The 24,984-nt window shown below is 33.0% G+C and overlaps 1 protein-coding gene and 1 pseudogene across 10 annotated transcripts in view; one reads left to right on the top strand and one right to left on the bottom strand.

The window, feature by feature from the left end:
* Positions 1-21,151, top strand: part of NOVA1 (NOVA alternative splicing regulator 1) — a 149,266-nt gene extending 128,115 nt beyond the window's left edge. For all 10 annotated transcript variants that reach the window (XM_042942875.1, XM_042942878.1, XM_042942879.1 and 7 more), the window contains one exon: positions 18,079-21,151. In XM_042942875.1, coding sequence (XP_042798809.1) covers positions 18,079-19,083 — 1,005 coding nt within the window. In that variant the 3' untranslated portion in view covers positions 19,084-21,151. The remainder of the gene's footprint in view (positions 1-18,078) is intronic.
* LOC122221338 lies at positions 10,245-10,727 on the bottom strand (annotated as a pseudogene).
* Positions 21,152-24,984: the final 3,833 nt, after the last annotated feature.

Genomic DNA, 24,984 nt, shown 5'->3' with positions numbered 1-24,984 from the left:
TCAGCCAAATTTACCTGCTTGTTTTTCCTTGCAGACAATAGGTGTGCTCTCTCCTCAGTATTTTGTTCTTGCTTTTCTCTCTGCTTTAAATTCTTTTATCTCAGAGATTTACTTGGCTAACACCTTCAGAGCCCTCAAGTCTTACTTCAAAATTCGCCTTCTCAATAAGGCCTACTGACCATCCTATGTAATATTGCAGACTGGCCTCCTTCTAGTACTCCTAATTCCCTTTGTCTTGCTGTATTTTTTCCATCCCTTCATAGAATACCACATATTTGTTTATTGTCATACTCACTGTGCATCGTCTCTCTCACTTTCGTAGAAAGTAAGATGAATGACAACAGGGATCTTTGTTTTATTCTCTCATGTATCAGAAGCACTAACCTGCAACATAATAGGTTCTCAATTAATATTTGTTGAATGACTAGTCTTAGGAGGAAAAATAGGCTTACGGCCTCTATGTTTAAAAATCAGTTTATTTTTAGGAGCACCTGGGTGGTTCAGTTGGTTAAGCGTTCAACTTCGGCTCAGGTCATGATCTCACAGTTTGTGGGTTCGAGCCCCGTATCAGGCTCTCAGCTGACAGGTCGGAGCCTGGATCCTGCTTCGGATTCTGTGTCTCCTTCTCTCTCTGCCCTTTCCCCACTCACAAACACTCTCTCTCTCTCAAAAATAAACATTAAAAAATTTTGAAAAAATGAGTTTATTTTTGAAAATCCCTTCAAATGAAATTTTGAACATAAGTTCTCTAAAGATCTAAACCACCTGAATAAGGATGCTTTAAATTTTTTGTTGCAATTTAGTTAATTTATTTAATAATACTTGTTTTTTAATAAATTTATTAAAATATATTTTAAATATAGTTGAGGTACAATGTTATATTAGTTTAAGGTACACAACATTGATGATTTGACAATTCTCTACATTACACAGTGCCATGAAAAGTGTAGTCACCATCTGTCACCACACAATATTATTGCAGTATTATCGATCCTATTCTCTATGCTGTACTTTGCATCTCTGTGACTTAATTATTTTATAATTTGAAGTCTGTAACTCTTAATTCTCTTCACCTATTCCATCTATCTGCCCACCCCCTCCTTTCTGGCAACCACCAGTTTGTTCTATTTATGTGTTTCTTTATTGAATAAATAAATTGAATATTAAATTAACGGGACATAGCTTTCTTCATTAGACTTCTGTTTTACTCAGAACACAGTTTGAAAGCTAGTCAGGCTCTTGTCTCAGGTATTGTCATAATTCTCCAACAAAAAATTTTCATTTCCTTCAGCATATGTGTGTGAGTTGGTGTGTGTGTGCACGTGTGTGTAATATCAGGGTAGTGTTCATTAGAAGTGTATTTAAGAAAGTTCCAGAAAAATAATGAAATACAAATGTTCTTTTTAAGAGAAGTGATTTTATTATTTTTATTTTAAGGGAATTGTATTTATTACACATTATAGTTTATGTATTGTGCTTACAACTAGGATGAGGTTTATAAAATTGCTGATATTAAAAAATTGCTACTATATGAGTGAAGTTTCTTAGTATATATCATATACATATCAAAATCTGTAAAACTTTCCAAGAATAAATTGAACCAAAAAAAGGATAGAATCCATATTAAGAGAATGTAAAATTTTCATATAAGTACATAAAATGCTTCCTTAATGAATAGACTTAAAATAATTTTGGAAGAGAAAATTTAATATAGAAATAGCAATGTTTTTAAATTAAAATGTAAATGTAATTTTCATTTTCTCCCCAATTTTTTTGGTATTGTGGGAGCTAGAAGCAAAGGCAAAATGATTTTAATATTCATATGAAAAAGAAATGCCTAAGAATTACCAGGAAACTATTAATAAAAGGATTATCAAAAAAATAATATATGTGTGGGACGGCTTACTTGGCTCAGTATTAAAATTTACTATAAAGCTATCATAATAAAAGGAGTGTGATATTAACACAAACAGGTATAATTTATCAGTGAAATTCCAGAAATCCAAGTACATATGAGAATTTACTGTGTTTTATTATATATTAAGAAAGGTAGTATAACTTAGGGATTAAGAGAACTGGATTCTCGAATCATAATCTTTGGCTTCAAATCAAATCTTTCCTGCTTTCTTATTTTCTGATTTGAAGAAACATCTTTAACTTTGCCATGTGTGTTTCTCATCGTTAAAATGTGACTAACAACGGAGCCCTAGCTCATAGGTTTGTTATGATTCTTAAATGAATGAATACATGAGAAGCACTTAGAACACTGCCTGGTCCAGAGTAATATTTAAGTGTCATTTTAATCCATTTTAGAAAAGGATGTTAGGCATCAGGGAAAGATGAATCAACATCATAAAATTATACTTTTTTTTTAACCAACAGATAAAATTCTGTGTGTTAATAATGCACATGGATCAGGAACAAATAATCTGTGTGTATGTGCATTTATAAATTTAAAGTACTGGCACGGATATAGGAAATAATCATTCTTATGCAATATTGATGTAAGTGCTATAATATTGCAGCTTTTGAGAATCTATCCAGTAAAACTTAATGCACCAATATTTAGGAATATAGAGACAAGGATGTATATCATAGTATTATTTGCAGTGGCAAAGTTGGGAAACAACCTGACCTCTAACAGGAGAATGACTGAATAAATAATGGTATTACAGAATATTATGGGGTGATGGTATTAAAAATAATAAGTTGGAGCCACATAAATTGGCTAAGAATAGTGTTCATAATATACTATCTAAAGAATACTAAGTTGCTAAGAAACATATGGCCCTACGTTTAATAGAAAACATCTTGTGTGCATGTATCATAGGGTGATGACGAGGAATATGAACATGATTAACTTTTTCTGTTTATATCTCTACTTTGTTTTTAAAATGTTAACTGAGAATGTGAAACAAGATGGAGAAAATGACTTCAGTTGTGGTATATACTGTGTTTTGAAGAATATAAAGTGGGAATTTTCCAAGAGAACGACTGGACCATCTTTATCATTATATATCTGTTTGAGCTACCTGACTCTTCCTTTTTCTAGTCATGGAATGCTTTATTGAGTTTCCAGAAGGGTTACATAGAGAGGGTTCAGGCCTAGAGGAGACATTTATTAAATGACAAAGGAAATGACATTTTTTTCATATTTTGAAGTTATATCAAGTTATGTACTATATGTAATATTTTTCTTAATACATCAAAGGTTCTCAATCCTACTTTTACATCAGAAATACCTGTGGAGATACTTACTTAATAGATCTTGCATGAGATTGGGTGTCTATATTTAAAGAGTTAGAGAAATGTTTTCTGAAGCTGTTTACTATATGAAAAATGCATATTAGTTGACTAAAATGATTGTGTACTATTCTTACACTGTCTCTTCTCTCAGACTTTAGTTTATTAAGACTTTTTTCATTAAATAACATATTTGAAAAATAATAAATTAAAAAATACTTGATTTGTGCAAAAGTTGAAGGGTAGGTGTTAGGTTTAGCATTGAAAACAATAAGAGTTTACTAACTATAACTAGTACAACTTAAATCTATGAAGACTTATTATGCAAAGGGTGATTATCTTTTCACATAGCATTAATAGTCCTTGACGATTACCAGGAATGATTAGGAGTTCTCTTACGTTGTATATCTTTATATACAGATTACAAAAATTATGGAAAGGGGTTAAATGAATGCTTCTAACCATAGTCATTCCATTGCAAGCTTCTAAGTTAGTTTGCTATGCTGTAGATAGTGTGTTCTTAACACCCAATGGTGGGAATCAGAGGATCTGCCTGAGAGCAAGTTAAGAATTGCTACTGAAAGCACCTAATTTATGTTTGCGTAATACACCTTGTGGTAAATACCAGCCTATGTGACCTTCTGAAGTCCCTTTTGAAGGTACAATTTCAAATGAAGATATATTCCTGTTTATGGAAAATCTAGTGCTTTACAGTTACTCAGATTGAAAAAAAAGTGGTATACTTCAGGGAAAAAGAATGAAATAGTCACTCTGTAATGTCGTTTATTTTACATCCCATACATGACTCGGGCATTGGCTCATGAGTAGGCAGATTTGCAATTATCTGTCTTTCTGAACTACCTACTAGGTAAAGGTGTTTTATTTATTTCATCAACGTTTTTCTTGCAGTCATAGCTGTAGTAATTCTTACACCACAGCGTGTTCTCAAGACAGCACATTATACATGCATTTATATAACCAAAGCATTTAATGCTCTGTACTCTGGAATGTGTATTAGTCTTCTTGCTCTGTGTGTGTGTGTGCGCGCTCACACGCACGTACAGTTCAATAGAATTTTTTGTAATCTTTCAAATAAAGCCATATAAAAGGGGTAGTTATCAAGTTTATTTTCAATATTTTACTTTTTAAAATGCTTAGAAATTGGAAGCATGTGAATGTCTTTGCATGTTCTTTCAGATAAGAGTAGTTTTGCCAGATTAGAGAGTTTGACCCCTATTCACTATAGAATAAATAATTATTTCTCATTTTTGACTTTTCTAATTTATCTTTGATTAAGGAATATCCTAGGAGATAATAAGTTGATCATTTTCATCTTTTCTTCTAAACCTAATACCTTTATAATTCATTTTATTAAGTGTTTGGTTTAGCTATTGTTTTTTTCTTGTATTAGATGATACCATTTTTTAAAGATACTCTTTAAAAATATTTTGGAAAAGGAAATGCTCTATTTTATTAACTAACTGCAATTTGTTTTGAGCCAAGTAATAGAAGTTACAAAATTAATGTTTTTATTTATGATTTATTAAATATTAGAAGTGAACTACTTCAATCCATATTTAGGGAAAGGGCTTAGTTTTGTGACTAATAATACAGTTTGTTAAATTACAGGCATTCTTCTGTAGCCTTTTATGTTAGTATTTGTTTATCTCCAGTGTTAATTAAGAATAATTTGTGAAATATTCATTTTCTTAACGATAGTCATGTGTGATAGTAAATTATCAAACTTTACTAGTATGTTACTGAAATGAAAACATGTATTATCTTTAAAAAAAAGTACTGGCTTCAGAAAAATTGTTGGTAAAATCAAATATAAGCAGTGTTGTATTAGGATGATTAGTAAATATAAAATACCTGTAAGCACCTGTATTTGACTTCAAAGTAGCTTAAATCAGGTAAAAAATATTGCACATCAAGCTTTTCAACTAAATAATAACATTTAATTTTAATGGTAAAAATGGCTTAATCAAAAATTTGAAAAAACAAAATTAAAAGTCCAAATTATGCAAGTTTTTAAAATTCATCTATTTACAGAAGTTTAAGTGGAGACTGATTTTTCAAACATAGTTGAGATGTTTACTTCTGAAAATATCTAATTAGTTTGGTTATATCATAGCATATTAAATCAATCCATGAATAAATTCAGAATTAAAAAAAATTTTAAATTCTAACATTAACGTTCTGGTTTTCCTAGATAGGTATTTATTTTAATTACATGATTCTTATTTAAAACTATGACTTTAAGTTTCCTTATTTTAAAATTTAAAAGTATTTTCTAAGTCTCCTTTCTATCATTTCTCAACTACTTGTATAATATAAATTTAAATATTTAGTAGTCTTTATGATAGATGCTACCTGACTGTAAACTTCATAAAAGGGAGATCTAATTCTTTTTATTGACTTCTATAAAATCCCCAACATCTGCACCAGTACCTGGCACACCATAGGCACTGAATAAATAATTGTGCAGTGAGTACCAAGAAATGTATTAAAACTATTTTAAATATGTTGTTTATTCTACTTTTACATAATTTGTTTTTTCAGCAGTTTAATTTGGAAGTAACTTTTTTATTTCCTTTTATTACTCTGCTTTTAAAATACTAAAATAAGACAAAGTTTACCTGGTAGAGGGAAAAAAATGTCACCTGAAATTCAGTCTCTGTTATTCCCTTCATTTCAGTTTTACCTGCATATAATTTTACACTACTTAATCCAAACTCTACATACACATTTACATATATTTTAGAATTTTGTGTTGTTTTCCACATCATTTTATAATTCCATGTAGTGCCTGTACACTGTTCTTTGTATATGATATTTTCCGTGTTCTGGATTATTTTCCAGAAGGATCACAAAAGGAGAGATAGACACTAAGGCAAAGCTTATGTTCATTTTATAACTTAATGTATTCTCCATAGTGATTTCCAAGAGGTAATATATACTACTACACATTTTTTAGAAGAAAGAGATTAAGGGGTGCCTGAATGGCTCAGTCGGTTGAGCATCCAACTTCAGCTCAGGTCATGAACTCACGGTTTGTGAGTTCAAGCTCCATGTCAGGCTCTATGTTGACATCTCAGAGCCTGGAGTCTGCTTTAGATTCTGTGACTCCCTATCTCTCTGCCCCTCCCTGACTCGCTTGCACTCTCTCTCAAAAGTAAATAAACATTAAAATTAAAAAAAAAAAAGATTAATAGTTAGACCATTACCTCATGTACATTTGGTTCACTTTTTTTAAGTGATTAATTTTGCTGCTCTATTTTAAATATCTCTGATTGATTTTAGCAGTTTATATTTTCTTATCAAAGTTCTTTACTGTTCACTATTTAATGAGTTTTTTCACTTTTACCTTCCCGTAAATTACCTTATCCATTTCTATTGCTTTAAATAACCTCAAATTTCCTATGATCACCAGACCAATAGCTAATCACCTACTTGCTGTCATCACTTAGATGTCTCATGAGGATTTCAAACTTAAAATATCCAAAGTAGAATTCTTGATTCCCTCTATCCTTATCTTTCATACCTTTTCATCATCCACTTCTGTGAACACAACCCCTCCTTTAATGTTCATAGCTATTTTTCACTTTTTAAATTGACATTACAGCTTTTAAAATATTAAATTAAAAGCATTAGTTTTCATATTAAAAGCCCAAATATTTCAAGTACATTTTTTCACTAATTGGAATTGAGAACTCTGAACATATATCTTATTATGTAAACTCTAAAACAGTTTGTCTAAGAAGATATGGTTTAAAATAATAATAGTAATAATAATAATGATTTCTAAGAGGTTTTTGATAATTTGACATGTAGATGATGTTGACAGGTGGGAGTTCAAGAAATTTAACCTCATTTTAGTAAAATATGGTTTAGTAAGCATTAAGAAGACAATACTGCAAGTTATTTTCATTTGGAAATAATAGGCTGCCCTAAAATAGTTTATTATTTACAACTTTTATGGTTTCTTTATAGTTGTTTGACTTCTGGTATTTTTCTTTTTTGACGTAATTATATCTAGAGCATTTAGCATCTCAATAGGAATCATTTAAAGTGCTTTTCTTTTCCTATAAAAAATGATTTTTCCTATTTTTCTTATACCTAAGTGTATCCCTGTCTGGAATGTGATGTGATGTGTCTTTAACATAGGCAGCAGTCATCAAAAGGAAAAGAAAAAAAAAACCAAACAAGCAAACTTTGAATAATGCTTCAAGGGGCAAAGTGAAAAAATGTATTAAGTAAAAATATAGTTAAGTTAAACTTTATTTTCCTTTAGAAATTTCATGGGGATTATCATTCAGTTTTTGTCTTCTTCCAAGGATACACAAAAAGAGGTGTATTGTCTGTCATTCTCTCTCATATCTTGTATCCGCAAGGGGAAATAGAGTATGGCTCTTTGAAAGAAGATATAAAATGAAGTATAAACTTTTAATTATTCTGAGGTAAAAATGTAATTACTTGAACCAAGGCAAAGAGGTAGGAGGTAATTGCACCAGTTATGAATTGTGATTATGACTCAGTAGAAACTGTCATTTGAGTCATGTTATTAATTGATCCAGTTCATCACATAATCAAGGAAATGCTAATATATTTGTATTCTGGACTTTTAGAACCAATCTGACTATATTTTGATGGCTAAGGAAGCCTAGCCACAAAACCTTAGTGGGTAAGGGGTAACAAACTATGAAGTATCATAGGAAAAACATAATATATATCAATAAACATTTAAGAAAAGGCATATAGTGCATATTTAATCATTTAGTTCTTATAATGTTAGTGATTTTTTTCTCAAGTTTTTATTTAAATTTCAGTTGTTAACATACAGTGTAATATTAGTTTTAGGTATACAATATGGTGATTCATCACTTCCATACAGCTTGCTTATTACAGCAAGTACATGCCTTAATCCCCATCACCTGTTTCACTCAACGTCCCCTCTGGTAACCATCAGTTTGTTCTCTATAGTTAAGAGTCTGTTTCTTGGTTTGCCTCCCTATCTCTTTTTTTTTCCCTTTGCTTGTTTGTTTTATTTCTTAAATTCTGTATATGAGTGAAATCATATGGTATTTGTCCTTCTGACTTATTTTGCTTAGTGTAATACTCACTAGCTCCATCCGTGTCGTTGCAAATGGCAAGATTTCATTCTTTTTGATGGCTGAATACCTATAATACATCTTCTTTATCCATTCATCAGTTGATGGACACTTGGGCTGTTTCCATAATTTGGCTATTGTAGATAATGTTGTTATGAACATAGAGGTGCATGTATCCCTTTGAATTAGTATTTTCGTATTCTTTGGGTAAATAGTAGTGCAATTGCTGGATTGTAGGGTAGTTCTATTTTTAACTTCTTGAGGAACCTCCATACTGTTTTCTACAGTGGCTGCACAAGTTTTCATTACCACCAACAGCACAAAAGGATTCCCCTTTCTCCTCTTTCTCGCCAACACCTATTGTTTCTTGTGTTGTTGATTTTAACCATTCTAACCAGGTGTGAGGTTATCTTTCTTTTTTTCTTAAGTTTATTTATTTATTTTGAGAGAGAGAGAGAGAGAGAGAGATCATGAGCGGGAGAGGGGCAGAGAGAGAGGGAGAGAGAGAATCCCAAGCAGACTGCACTGTCAGCGAAGAGCTTGACACAGGGCCCGATCTCAGGAACCTGAGATCATCACCTGAGCCAAAATCAAGAGTCAGATGCTTGACCAACTGAGCTACCCAGGAACCCTGAGGTGATATTTCATTGTAGTTTTGATTTGTATTTCCCTGATGATCAAAGATGTTGAGCATCTTTTCAGGTGTCTGTTGACCATCTGTGTTTTTTCTTTGGAAAATTGTCTGTTTATGTCTTCTGTCCATTTTTTTAAATTGGAATTGAGTTTTATGAGTTATTTATATATTTTGGATACTAACCTTTTATCAGGTTAGTATAACCAGGTTAGTATATTTGCCATTTGCAAATACCTTCTCCCATTCTGTAGTTTGCCTTACAGTTTTGTCGATTGTTCTTACCATGCAGAAGCTTTTTATTTTGATGAGGTCCCAGTAGTTTATTTTGGTTTTGTTTCCCTTGCCTCCAGAGACATACCTAGAAATAAAGTGCTACAGCCAGTGTCAGAGAACACAGTGCCTGTGTTCTTCTGTATGATTTACATGGTTTCTTACCTCACATTTAGGTCATTAATCCATTTTTAACATAAAATATAAAAAAGTGGTTTTTTACTTAACTGTAAAAAAGTGGTCCAGTTTTTTTTTGCATGTTGATGTCCACTTTTTGCAACACCATTTGTATAAAGTACCAAAACTGAAACAGGAAGAAATAGAAAACTTGAATAGACCAATAACCAGCAAAGAAATTGAATCAGTATAATAAAAAAATAAATAAATAAGAACCTCCCAACAAACAGAAATCCAAGGCCAGATGGCTTCACAGGCATAGTCTACCAAGCATTTAAAGAAGAGTTAATACCTGTTCTTAAACTATTCTAAAAATAGAAAAGGAAGAAAAACTTACATACATTCATTCTATGAAGTCAGCATTACTCTGATACCAAAACCAGATAAAAACTCCACTAAAAAAGAAAACTACAATCCCATATCTCTGATGAACATAGATGAAAAATCCTCCACAAAATACTAGCAAACCAAATCCAACAATACATTAAAAAATCATTTAACTGCGATCAAGTGAGATTTATTCCTGGGATGTAAGTGTGGTTCAATATTTGCAAATCAATCAATGTGATACACCACATTAATAAAAGAAAGGATAAGAACCATATGATCATTTCATCGGATGCAGAAAAAGCATTTGACACAGTACAACATCCATTCATAATGTTAGTAACCATAAATCTATGAGTGTCACTGATTTCAGTAATTTTGTAAGATTAAAACATCTATGCATTTATCTTTTTGTGTATTTTAGTATGTTTGCCATATAATCTTTGAATATTTTTTTAGTCTTGAGGTATTTTTTTTCACACTTACCATCCCATGAAATGACAGGGAATGGGTTCCAGCAGCTCAGGCTCCTTTCCATTGGTTCTCAAAAAGTGTGATTCTCTGGGTGAGACAGGCTGGCACTTCAGGTGAACCCAAGTACCTTTCTCTTTGACTACCTTCTTTTTCTTACCATTTTTCTTCATGCACTTCAGGAAGCTATCTCGGCTCTTTGAGTGGTTTATATGCTCAATATGTACATTAATTCTCTTGGCAAGGATCTTGCCCTTGTTTGTGCACAACAGTGCCAACAGTACGTGGGTAACATTGTAGACTCTTCCAGTTTTGCCATGGTAACATTTGTGGGGAATTCCTTATAGAACAGTGCCCATTCCCTTGATGTCCATAATGTCACCTTTCTTGTAGATTCACATGTATGTGGCCAAAGGAACAATTCCATGTTTTCTAAAAGTTCTAGAGAACACATAACGAGCACTTCTCCTCTTTCCCTTTGTGTTGATCATTTTGGTGAATTACTAATATATGATGGTTCCAGTTGAAAGGATAATCTTTGAATTTTGGATTTTAGAGGTGGTAAAGTTATTCTTGTTTTAAGAACCGGATGTCTTATTTTTACACACACACATACACACATACACACAATTGCATGGCCATGATGGAATCTTTTAAATAGTTTATTGTTTGGTTCTTATTAATCTATATTTTACTTTTTGGTTGTATCTTTTAAACAGTTATCCAACTGATCATGTCAATTAAGTGCAAATAATCCAAAACTAAATAAGATAATGGCTTTCTGGAAAATATAATTTTGTGAGAGAGATAAATATCTGTTGCATGCTAATATAAGCCAGCATAGAATAAGTAACATAATAAGAAATACAGAGAAGTATTTGACACTTCTTTAGAGAACCAGGATTGAGTTTACAAGCGCTATTGCATTTGAACTGCTCTTACAGGACATATAAGATTTAAGGAGGCAAAAATATGCATTCTCAAGTAAAGAACAGTGTGGGAATATAGGTATACAACATTTCAGTCAGTTGGGACAAATGAATAAACAATAAGCAAAGACATGGAAAAACAATGAATATAGAGTATATCCAAGAATTAGAAGGTAAAGTTTGGATTCAGCATAGCATACCAGTCTTAAAAGAAGCATTTCAGAGAGAAAAAAAAATCAATAGTGCATAACAGGATGTAGACATCTAGGGAGCAAGAAAAGGCACAGATGGCTCCTGGGTTTCAAACCTGGTGTTGGTAGTGGTGGGGAAAAAGAGGGTGAAGATATCTAAGAAAAGACAGCATGGCATTTACAGTGATACTATGCATGTTTATGAAAACTGTATTGCCTTTGATTTGATTATCAAAAGTGGGAAGATTAAACAGACTACTAGAAAGTTAGAAGAGTTGCTTTTTTTTATTTCAATATTTTGTATTCATGTAGCAATCCTGTACATATTTTGTCAAATCCACACTTTTCAGAAGGCAGTTATTAATCGGTATAAAATCTATAATCAAAGGAAAAGATGTTTTCAATTTACTTTAGTCACCAATTCAAGATAGATCCCCAAATGACACATGCATCTTCATTGGACACTACTAAATGCTGCCTCAGCAGCCAAAGGTGTACATTACGGAAATGAAAGAGATTTATTCTTTTAGATCATGTAGGGTATATCTTGGTAATGTCTTGATTTTTAAAGCATCAAGACATACAACAAAATGTATTATTTCTTTTAGATAGGCAAATAATATATGATATAGTAAGAGCGTAAAAGTTTCTAATATACCAGTTGGCTTGTTCTAAATTATAGAAATCCAACTCAAAGTGGCTTAAAAAAGGGAATTACATTGATCTGGGCAGGCTTTAGACATGATTAGATTCAGATGCCAGAATGCTGTCAGAAATTTTCTCTCTCCATTTCTGGAGTTTCCTTTTATCTCGGTTAACTTTATTTTTCAGTCAAGCCTTTTCTCTTTCCATATGGTGGCGAGATACTACTGTCAGGCTTATGCTCTGCTAGATTGGAAATACAACTATCTCTGTCCCATCAGTTTTACCAGATTCTCAGGTTAACTCTTACTGGGCCATCCTGGATCATGTTCTTAATCCCAAATCAATACCTGCCAGGGGTGTGGGAATTTTGATGTGTCAGGCTTTGTTGTGTTTCCACTGCTAGAGCATTGGAAAGTTGTCAGCCTTACCTGAAGCACATGTGCTAAGAATGAGAAAGGGTGCCTCCAAAGGAAAACGGGGTCTGTTGCCAGAAGAAGGAAGATCAGATGTTGGATGGATGAGTGAGTGAATGAATGAATGAATGAATGAATGAAAAGTATCCACTGTTGATAGTCATTGCTTTACAAATGTAAGTCCATGCATATGTGCTATATAATATGGCAGCCCTAAATAAAATAGTACATACTATTCATTGAGATATCTTAAATTATAATGGACCTTGTTTTGCATGTATATTAAGGTATGGCTTTATGAAATAGGTAATTTTCCTGCCGTGATGATGAAATGTGACTACAGACACTCTCATTGTTTTATAAAACCATAATGAGTTACAGGTCTTATTTGGCAAAGGAGTAAATTTGTTTGTCTTAATATTTATTTTTAATCAGAAACATATCAACATTAAAACCTACCTATTTAGTGGTTTTGATACTAGATTCCAATACAGGTTCTTCTTTGGCTGCACATAGAGAAATAGTCACTTAATTACTTTTTTTTTCCCCCTGAAAAGCAGTTGATGCTAGTAAAATTAGTATAATTATATTGTTAATATTATCTCATGTTTATTTGATAATACATAATTATAAGTCTAGGAATAGGGAAAATTTAAGTAAAGATTTTTTTCTTTAAAAACAATACTTAAGCACATGATTACTATTCAAATAGGTTTAGGTTCGAATGGGAGCTCTCCAACACAGAGATAACAGAGAGCAACCTTATGGGAATGTCTGATAATAGAGAATAGGATTCTTTTTTTAATATGAAATTTATTGTCAAATTGGTTTCCATACAACACCCAGTGCTCATCCCAACAGGTGCCCTCCTCAATACCCATCACCCACCTTCCCCTCCCTCCCACCCCCCATCAACCCTCAGTTTGTTCTCAGTTTTTAAGTCTCTTATGTTTTGGCTCCCTCCCTCTCTAACCTTTTTTTTTTTTTTTTTTTTTCCTTCGCCTCCCCCATGGTCTTCTGTTAAGTTTCTCAGGATCCACATAAGAGTGAAAACATATGGTATCTGTCTTTCTCTGTATGACTTATTTCACTTGGCATAACACTCTCCCGTTCCATCCACATTGCTACAAAAGGCCATATTTCATTCTTTCTCATTGCCATGTAGTATTCCGTTGTATATATAAACCACAATGTTTTTATCCATTCATCAGTTGATGGACATTTAGGCTCTTTCCACAATTTGGCTATTGTTGAAAGTGCTGCTATAAACATTAGGGTACAAGGGCCCCTATGCATCAGCACTCCTGTATCCCTTGGGTAAATTCCTAGCAGTGCAATTTCTGGGTCATAGGGTAGATCTGAGAATAGGATTCTTATAGTACAAAAAATGTGAAAGACATTTAGATAAATATAATCACTGTCTCTCAGAGGTTTTCTTACTTACTCCTTCTCCTTCCAGTTAGGCTTTGTGTCTACTTTGTACTCTTCATATATACCAGCACTTTTAAGACTTCACTGCACTGTTGCATTTACACATCTTTTTTTCTACAACTAATCTATAATTTCCTTACAGGTAGGAGCACTGTCATATATATCCTTTATCTCTAACTCCCAACACAGGACCTGGGCCACTCAGTATTCCATAAAAGATTGAATTGATGGTAGCAACTCTAGAGTATAGTTCTGAAAACTGATTTATAACTGTCAACATTATGTCTGATTTAGTTGGTATATGTTACACCAAATGACTTGTGTGCTATCTAGGACCCAGCTTTATTATTATTATTATTGTTATTCTTAATTCTTTAGAAATAAGTATAGAGGGCATCTCGGTGGCTCAGTGGGTTCAGCATTCGACCTTGGCTCAGGTCGTGATCTCGCAGTTCGTGAGTTTGAGCCACCATCAGGCTCTGTGCTGACAGCTCAGAGCCTGGAGCCTGCTTTGGATTCTGTGTCTCCCTCTCTCTCTGCTCCTCTCCCACTCGTGCCCTATCTCTCTCTCTCTCTAAAAAGTAAACATTTAAAAAAAAGATTTAGAGATAAGTATGCATATACATATGTGAGTCAGTATTGCAAATGCTATCAATGCACAGACTTTTTCATTGGTAAATGCTATATTCCCATATCTAAGAAATAAACAAGTAGACCGTCTTACATAATTTTCCACCCTCCTTTTCTCTTCCCTACCCTACCCAGTATTCAGTTGCCTGCGATCTCCAGGCTTCCATATTAGTGCCTCACTTCTTCTTGCTCTGGCCTGACACATAAAATGGCACTAGAACATTACTTTTCTGAGACACTATGCAAATGGATTAATTTTTCTTTTTGTCTCAACTTCTCATTTTCAGAGTGTGTTTCTTGTTAGTGTCCATATTAAGTGTGCAAATAGATACATACATATTTTTTAATTCTTCAAGAAAAAAAGTATAAATCTGAGAGGTTTTTTTTTAAAGGTTCCACATCTTTTAAAAATTTTATGTATGTATGTATGTATGTATTTATTTTATTTATTTATTTTGAGAGAAAGAGAGAGCATATAGGGGAGGGGTAGAGGGAGACAGGGACAGAGAGAGAAAGAATCCCAAGCAGGCTCTGCACTGTCAGCGCAGAGCCCCACGTGGGGCTCAAACTCATGAACCATGAGATCATGATCTGAGCCAAAACCAAGAGTCAGACGTTTAACTGACTGAGTCACTCAGGAGCCCCATGAGAGCTTTTTCATTTTCTTGGGCCGAAAACAAAAGTTGGGTGACATGTTCCTTTGGCTAGGCTATTCAGTATTTATATTTTTTTTATTTGGAATTTAATAATTTTTTATATTTATATTTTCCTTAATTTTTTAATTTAATTTCTAAGATCAGTAATCTTATGTAGAATTATTACTATCTAAAATTAAGGAGTGCTACTACTAATATGAATATGCAATCATTAATACTTTCTCTTAAATCATAACACACCCTTATTAAGTTATATGTGGACAGATGTAAGTTCTACCAACAAAATTTGGGGACCACATCACTATTTGATAAAATAGCAATTATGGCTGACAGTATTTTATATAAGATAATTTCAAATAGTTAAAACTAAAATCCAGGGAATAGTACTTATTACATAAAGATGACTTTATTTGTGTGTGTGTGTGTGTGTGTGTGTCTAATTTGTATTAGAAGGATATCTTTAATATAAAGATAGATGGGATGGTGTCATTTTTCAGTTCACAAAGAGACAGATATTTTGCAAGATGTTTACTTTTATGAAAAGTTTACACACCATTTCTGAACTATGCATTATTTCAGCATCTTTGGATATTGAAAAGAAAGAAAAATGACTAATGGGACAAATAAAAGAAAGGACAGACTAATGTGCAATAATGAAAGTACTTTGCACACATCTGCAAGTTCTTTTGGAAGAATAGAACAGTAAATATAGTAGAAGACTGGTGGACTGGTGTGCAGTGTAGTAGAAATTAGTATTACCTTTCCACATCTCATAGAAGCGTAAGGTGATTTTAAGATATTTTAAATTTATATATTTCATTACTTTTTATTGACAGTGTGTAGAACAGTTCCCATAGTTAAACTTTCATGTGCTTGTCTCTTCTTGGGCTATAATCATGCAGGTAATTACCACGCTGGACAAAACAAAAGTGATATTAGAATTTAAGCTAATTGAAGAACAGTTCTTTTGAAAGTTTTGGTTAATTAATATATTTTTCTTTGCAAAAATTGTGTTAAAACATAAAAATTATGTTAAAACACTACATTTTGCCAGTATATAAATGTTTTCAACTGTATAAAAAATGTTCTGATTTTGAAAAGAAGTACTTATTTTAAAATATCATATTTAACATTCACATATTTAAACCCTTAAAAGTACATTTTCTCAATACTTCATGTGCACAGTAAAATAGAAGGATGATTCTAATTCATCTTTGTAATTAATATAAGGGGTAATCATGGTTTAACTTTCTAATTATAATACTAACATACTATATAGCATTTCAAACATATGTTTCTATAAAAAAGGTCTGTGAACAAAATTAACAAATTAACATGTTTTAAAAAATTATTTCTCTGTCTACCTCTTGAAATCCAATGCACTTAATCGGGGATATGAAGGATATATTTGATATTTCTAAACAATGTTTCTAGACAGTTTAGGTTGTTTCCATTTAAAATGAAATTATTTTACACACAAACTGGAATGAAACAAAATCCTGTTCCTATCAGTTATAGGTGTGGAAAAGAAAAGTTGTGCGTGAATGTACATGTGTGTTAATACATGTAAACATATTTATGAGATGACCCAGTCTGGAATTTGAATTTATACTTTCACTGCCTGCTACCTTCAAGAGCAAAATTGCATGGCTGTTATTTCTTTAAAATATTTGTCTTAAAGAGAGCATGGCAATACTTGCTAAAAACTAGCTGGTGAAATATTTCATAGAATATCTCAACTAATTCCTGTTCATTTTTCAATAAATTATTTCAACCTGCCCATTTTAATATCTAGAACGGGGAAGGCGGTTCCTTTAGCGCTTTGTCAGCGACACAGCACTCACAGTCTCTGACCTACCCAAGGAGTCATAAAACAACACCATGGGGATCTTTGTGCCACCAAAATAAAAATTTTAATATTTATATTTTAATTTCAGGGGTTATGGTAACTACCCTACTGATTTTATACTTTCTATAATAGTATTTGATTGTACTTAAATAAATCAAACTAGGCTGGGTTTCGTGGGTGGATGTTTCAATACAAATTAGCTAAAATGCCTATACTTCATATGGTCACATTGGATCATTGTAAATATTCATGTGACTCCAGTAATTTTTCAGTCACCTTTGATAATATGGTTGTAAGCCCTATTTTTTAAAATGTAGCTATTACTGCCAGAAAGAAAAGTATCTAACTAAAATAGTCATTTTACAAATTTAAGTAGAACAGCCAGGTAATATTCTCAAATAGCCTTCAAGACCTACCTCAAAGTGACTGAAATTTTTTATATTAATTATTTAGAAATATTTGTTATTTTTATAGTTATATGTTGTGTGTCAGTTTAGGTGAAAAATCAAAATACTACTAGTAATTATTGATTTCGGAAAATATTAGTCATGAAACAAGTAAATTTTGAATAACACAAAAATTACTAGGTGATAAGGAACATGAAATTAATTTTTTGAATGGACTCAAGCTAGAACTTTACTACTTTTATCTTTACTAACTTTGCATCATAATCCTGCACTCTTTGTTTTTATATGTTTTAGACCAAAGGTATTCTTAAAGCTACAATAGGTGAAGAATATCCACATTATTTTTATTTTGAAGCTATATAAAAATGTTACCATTGATGTATAGTTATGATACCCTCTTTTTAAAACATACTAATTTCTTAGAAGTTGTACTGCAAAATGCAACAAATCTCAAGGAAAATTCTGTTTAGTAATTTTAAACTGAAAATTGCATTTTCTTTTAAAAATTCTGATTTTACAAGCTAAGTGTATTAAAATGTGATAAAAGTCACTTTAGAAGTTGTGCTATTTCTGTCTTTCATAAATTATGTTTAAATTAATTTTCACTTATTTTACTTTTGCTAGGATAGCAAAGTAATATAATGTATATGCGCAAAACAGAAGTATTATTTATACGTATTTTTTTTAATTACAGGTAAAGATTATAGTTCCCAACAGCACAGCAGGTCTGATAATAGGGAAGGGAGGTGCTACTGTGAAGGCTATAATGGAGCAGTCAGGGGCTTGGGTGCAGCTTTCCCAGAAACCTGATGGGATCAACTTGCAAGAGAGGGTTGTCACTGTGAGTGGAGAACCTGAACAAAACCGAAAAGCTGTTGAACTTATCATCCAGAAGATACAAGAGGATCCACAGAGTGGCAGCTGTCTCAATATCAGTTATGCCAATGTTACAGGTCCAGTGGCAAATTCCAATCCAACCGGATCTCCTTATGCAAACACTGCTGAAGTGTTACCAACCGCTGCAGCAGCCGCAGGGCTATTAGGACATGCTAACCTTGCTGGCGTTGCAGCCTTTCCAGCAGTTTTATCTGGCTTCACAGGCAATGACCTGGTGGCCATCACCTCTGCACTTAATACTTTAGCCAGCTACGGATATAATCTCAACACATTAGGTTTAGGTCTCAGTCAAGCGGCAGCAACAGGGGCCTTGGCTGCAGCAGCTGCCAGTGCCAACCCAGCAGCAGCAGCAGCCAATTTGTTGGCCACCTATGCCAGTGAAGCCTCAGCCAGTGGCAGCACAGCTGGTGGTACGGCGGGGACATTTGCATTAGGTAGCCTGGCTGCTGCTACTGCTGCAACCAATGGATATTTTGGAGCTGCTTCTCCCCTAGCTGCCAGTGCCATTCTAGGAACAGAAAAATCCACAGATGGATCAAAGGATGTAGTTGAAATAGCAGTGCCAGAAAACTTAGTTGGTGCAATACTTGGCAAAGGAGGGAAAACATTAGTGGAATACCAGGAGTTGACTGGTGCAAGGATACAGATCTCCAAAAAAGGAGAATTCGTACCTGGCACAAGGAATCGGAAGGTAACCATTACTGGAACACCAGCTGCAACACAGGCTGCTCAGTATTTAATTACACAAAGGATCACATATGAGCAAGGAGTTCGGGCTGCCAATCCTCAGAAAGTGGGTTGAGTGCCCCGATTGTACATCAGATTGTTTTAACCCCTCCTTTACCCCATTTTCAAGAAGGATGTACTGTACTTTGCAGAAGTGAAGTTTTTCTGTTATTAATATATAATTATGCAAATGAATGCGACTATGTTGACAATGTGTATATGTAAATAATATGTGTTTTACCAGATGTTTCATAGAAAGAATTTTTTCTTGATCTGTTTTGTTCTCTATACTTTGCTTGTGTATATTTGTCAGAGGTGTTTCTAGTGTAAGATTTAAGCCTGCCATTTTACCAGCATTATTGTAGTTTAATGATTGAATGTAGACAGGGATATGCGTATAGTTTTCAGTATTAGTTCTAGATAACACTAAATTAACTACTGTTAGGTTGAGTATGGTGGGTCAGTGACCTAAAATGGAGTGAGGCCAAAGCACTGTCATGTAAGTCTTACTTCCTGCTTAGGGCACAGTGAAGTAGGAAACAATATTTTGAAAATAAGTTTTAAATTTAAAATGATCAAAAAGCAATATAGTTGCATAAAAGCACTGTAAAATATTTAAAAGGTTAAAACTGTGGAAAATTATATTGGTAAGTTTACAGATCAATAAAAGCACCTGTTCTCCATCTGAACTAGACAATGGAAATAATGCTGCATGCTGGCCATGGCCCATTCTTCATCATTTGTAAGTTCAACAAAAGTTCTCACATGGAGTCCCACCTCTTCAGAGGTTTGTACATTTGTTTTTAAGCACTGAATTCACTACTGATCCCATCGCCTGGCCAGTAGAACAGTCATTACTCCATTAACATCCTCACTGTTTAGACACATAACTGTGGTACAGTGTATTGGAAATTTTATAAACAAAAGTGAAAGTGCCAACAAATTATTGATAGCTGATAATGTTTCATTATCTGCAACTGCTTGATAAGTATGTTGCATTTTAAGAGCTTATAATTGTGTATAATTTGTTAACACTAGAAACCTATTAGTATTGTGAATGTAGATTTTACTGTGAAGCTATCTGTGATTTAGCTGTTTGCTCCCATGATGGAGTCTTTGCAGCATGGCGCTAGCAGCCAATGCAGTTTCTAATACTCGGTAATTTGCATGTTTTGTGGAGCATTTTTATGTCACCAACCAGACAGTATTTCCTGCATGCTTATTTAGAAGAGGCAGTTTATCTTGAGAGGTAGTGTGATCTACCTTTGTCAGGCTTTTTGACAGGTCATTTCAAAGTAAGCCTTTGTTCCCAAGACCCAACAACTGTCACCCTCTTCTGTACCTCTCCTGAGTGCCAACTGTCCAGGCCATTTGACACACCATCTGTTAACCTCTGAGTTTGCCCACTCAAGGCCACTCATAGGGGCATCCATCCCCAAGCACCTCCTCATGCTGTGCATGCAGTCTTAAATTCAATGGACAAAAATAAAATGCTGGCTACCTCTGGATCATCTGGCTGAGCAACTGAATTACAAAAGAGAATTACTTCCATCTCAACTTCAACCCATTGATTACGTCCATCCTAGCAAGCTAAATGGCATCCCAGCTGCTCCTTTCTGTGCAACCAATTAAAGAACAATGAGTGTGATGCTCCATGTCTGAATTTCGTCCAGCCTCTCTCTGAACTGTGATCTTTGTCCTCATGAACTTTCCCTTTTGTTCATTGAACTATATGGACTCTTCATTTCATATTGATTTACTGTGCAATTTACTTTTGGACATTGAGAACTTGAAATTATTTCCTGATCCCTTCCCCTTCCACTATTAATAATTCATTTCTGTCAAACTGTAAGAGTAGATTCATTTTTTTTTTTAGTTTTTAACATTGGACTGTTATTTCATTTTAGAGTTCTCTATCTCTAAATATTTATTTAGAGAATGATTTTAAAAGGGAATGATATGCTTGTTTAAATGAAAGAGAAAAGCTGTAGTAAACTGTGTTAATTGGTAATGACTATTTATCGTCGATACTCTGTAGCTGTGTAAGTTTTGACAAATAGTGTATCTCGTGGAATCAGTGGTTAGCATTGCCGCTATTATATTTACTCATTTTATCATTATAAATGTGCTTAGTTCATCATGTAGCATCACTTGTCTCCCGTCTCATTTTTTCCTTGCATGTCACAAGTCTCAGATCATTTATAATACATTAACAGTAAATAATATCTATGTAAATTTCTTTCACCATGCTGTCTCAGAGTCAGCAGTGAACAAAGGCGAAGATTGGGGCCCCACTTAGTTGAAAAAGAGAAAGGAAGTGATCTAGGATGTGTATTAGAAGCATTTCAAATGTTGGGTCTTTAAAATGTTTTGTTCAGTCTTAGCAAATTTTCAACCTTTTATTTCAAAATTCCAGTAGTCCACTGTGGAGCCCATGCATTTCATCTGGAATTAATGTTACTTTGAAGCCAAACCATTTAAACAATTATGTGTATTTTATTAGCTAGTGTTGCTGAAAATGCACTCAGTTCAATTTCAATTGTAAATGGGAATTATAAACTTTTGCTAGTTGGCATGGTTATATGTTAGTTAAAACTGAAAGCTAAATTGAAGATATTTACATTTTAATTTATGGTAACAGATAAGGGTTTGTGTGCATTATGTGTAAATCAGCTTCATGCTGTCTAAAAAGTTATTCTCTGAAATTTATAGACCATGTAGAATTGATTTGTGATGTGATGCTTTAATTTACTGCAAGAAAATTAGTATGGCTTCAAACTGCCACAGGTAGGCATGTAACAATGGCTGTTCAGCTATACTGATCCAAAATGGAGAAAACTGATGATACAAGGGCCAAACATCTTATGAAATGCAACTATTTATAGACTTGTTTTGCTATAGGGAGGCTGGTGAACATGCTGAATACGAATTACCTCAGTTCTGCAGCTTTCTATGTCTTTTTAATGCATTCTGTTTCAGGGTCACTTTCAATCAATATTTCATTTACTTACTGAGATTGAATGGGCGCTCTGAGACACAGTGTGCTGTTTATCATACAGATTGGACACCTCATTCTAGATCCAAGATCTTTTCCTCAACACTGGGAGCTGTCCTTTCAGCACCACAAAATTACTGCTTGAAGTTGCATTGCAGTTTTTATTTTTTTTCCTTTATCACTGGGAGCTTTTCTTTCAGCACCACAACATTGCACCTAGACTTTTTAAACGGCTGCCTTCCTCTTTGCACTGAAGACCAATTTCGTCTGCACTTCCAGTTATTGCTATTACCTGTAGGACTTTCAATCCTACTTCACCTCACCCACCCCACTCCTGAAACAGTTAAATGTATCTATTTCTGTGGAAGTCATTTTCTCATTGAATGATCAGAAACAAAGATAAATTCTAACCTGTAACGGCTCATTTCGACTCATTGCTTACAATAGATCTAAGCTCTTTTTTCTGCTTATTCGACTCCTTCCAGCTTCCCATCACATCTGTAACAAACTTTTAAAATTATATTGCCACACCACCATGCACAGCCTACCTGCACAGTAGAGATAGATTATTCCATCGTATTCAGATGGTTAACAGAGGTTAGCAAGTCCTGTATTATATATTTATATCGCTTTCTAAGAAAGTGCATATTAATGTTTACTTTAAGAATGTGTAAATGGTGCTATCAAGAATCTGATAAATTTTATCCCAGTTTTTTGTGTACCACTTCTAATGTATGAGATTTATTTTTCTATTGGAAAAAAATAAACAGTATGAAAGCATTAAATTGGTAGATTTTAGTAATTTAACAATGAATGGAATCCCTATGTTACAGGCCCTATCTTTCCTTGGAAATTTTAATGGTGGTAATAGGTTTCAACAAAGGTACTGATAATCACATTTTTTTAATCCATTCTTATATTGCATTCTTAATTCACGTGCTGATTCCTCACTGAGTCCTTAAGTAAATTTTACTTACTGTAAGTCTTCTCCAAGAAGGGAATTTTTGCTTTCCAAGGCAGCAATTGAAAGAAATGAAAATATAATTTAATACTATTTACATCACAGACACGATTTGAGACCAGTTACTCTGTTAGTAGGAGAAATTCATCACTCATTAAATACAGGGCAAGCATGGCTATCCATAATAATTTTGGGTGCAATGCAGTCTTAGAAATTTAATGTACACACTTTATTTAAATGATGCAAACAGCCATATGAAATTGCACATGATTAGAAAGCAGAATGAACTCATTTTGCCTCCTGCTTGGTTTCTCATAAACATGAATACATAATATTGTTATGCACTGTTGTTCATAGATGTCTTATTACATAAAGGGTAAGTATCATATTACTTTAACAGATTATTTTTGGAATTCTGCATGTTATTTTTTGTTTCATCAGATATGTGCCCCAATAAAATAACATTTTTTTCCAAAAAAAATGAAAGTATTAGAAAACTTGTCATGTTAATTTTGAAAAAAATGAAGTGTAGTACATATTACTAGATATCATTCCACTGGTCTATATATTAAAAAAAAAACTGTTCTTGAAAATTGAAGCATTACCTTGTGTAATTAATAAAGTAATCAAATCAGATTTGTAAATAAAATATTGTTTAAATCTAAAGTATTCAATATTTTGATTAGATTATTTTTTTAAGGAAAAATATTTAACGTGTATGTGCCGAATTTTTTTTTAAATAGTTTTTTATAATTGCAATGGAAGGGCAATTGTCTCATTACAAGTGGTACAGAAGCCAATACTTGGGTTACCATAGATATATAAACAAGTAAAAACTGTGGAACAAGTTTTAAGCTCATTTTGGAAAAAAAACCAGTTCTGTAGAAATGCATATTTGTATTTGTTTCTCTAATAAATCTGCAAATAGCTTTAAACACAAATTAGTTTTAATTATTTAAATTATGAGTTCTTTTAAGTAATTTAACATCTGTTTTGCCTTACATTTGTGAAAACATTGTTTCATGGAAATTAATAGAGGCTTACTGTGAAAATCAAGGTAGGTCTGCATTTATTTGAAAAGGCCAGGTATTTAGCATTCAAGTATGTTTACCTCCATGAAATAATTAAAGAATTTTTACAAAAAAACTACACTTCTCTACCCCTCCCCAATCACATCAGTTTGGCCACTGCCCCAAACAATTAAAGGCCAATTTGTATCAGCTTTAATTCAGTATCAAAGAAAAGTGCAAAAAAATAAGTGAAATCACACTTTCAAATGGTTGATAATAAAAAGATTATTTGATATAGATAACTGACTTCTTTATATATAGCAATGAAGAAATTTTGCCTCTTCTGAACCACAGTGCCTCAATCTTCTTTAATGTGATTTACACATTATGATTGAAATTGTTGTATAAAATATATATATTTCCCTTGAATTGTGACCTTATAATAATTTATGTTGAAAATGTTTTAGGGTAAAATAGTCTCTATTTCTGTTACTAAATAATGTACAGTCCCCATTTAATAGAAACTGCCTTGTAGATGAAAAATATACTAAGTACACACACACACACACACACACACACACACACACACATATATTTTTTTTAATTGTCCTTCTGCTAGAGCAGAAATGCTAAGCTTTTGATTAAGGACTCAACTGAGTATTCCAATCCTATTGAACTACAAAGAGCATTCAAATTATAATGAAGTCTTTGACTTTACCAATCTGATTTTATTAGGAAAATGTTTTGGGAGATCTGGCTTACAAAAACTTAAAGCATTTTCTAAGATATTCATTGGCTTAAACAATTTTATAGCTTTTGATCAATAACAAAAATAGTGTTTCTGCCAATATTAAGATGGTGAGTAATTATCTTATTTTTTTCTTGAAAGGAATTATTGTAACCTAAATTTCAAACTAATGACTTCTCAAAATTTCCACACTTTTAATGTAATATCATTTTTAAAAAATATTAATATATATCAAGTCTTTAGTAGATAAAAAGTAATGTATT

This window comes from Panthera leo, chromosome B3 (genome assembly GCF_018350215.1).
Source record: "Panthera leo isolate Ple1 chromosome B3, P.leo_Ple1_pat1.1, whole genome shotgun sequence".
NCBI classification, from domain to species: domain Eukaryota; kingdom Metazoa; phylum Chordata; class Mammalia; order Carnivora; family Felidae; genus Panthera; species Panthera leo.
The sequence above is the reverse complement of the archived record's forward strand: the minus strand, read 5'-3'. Positions and strand labels throughout refer to the sequence as shown.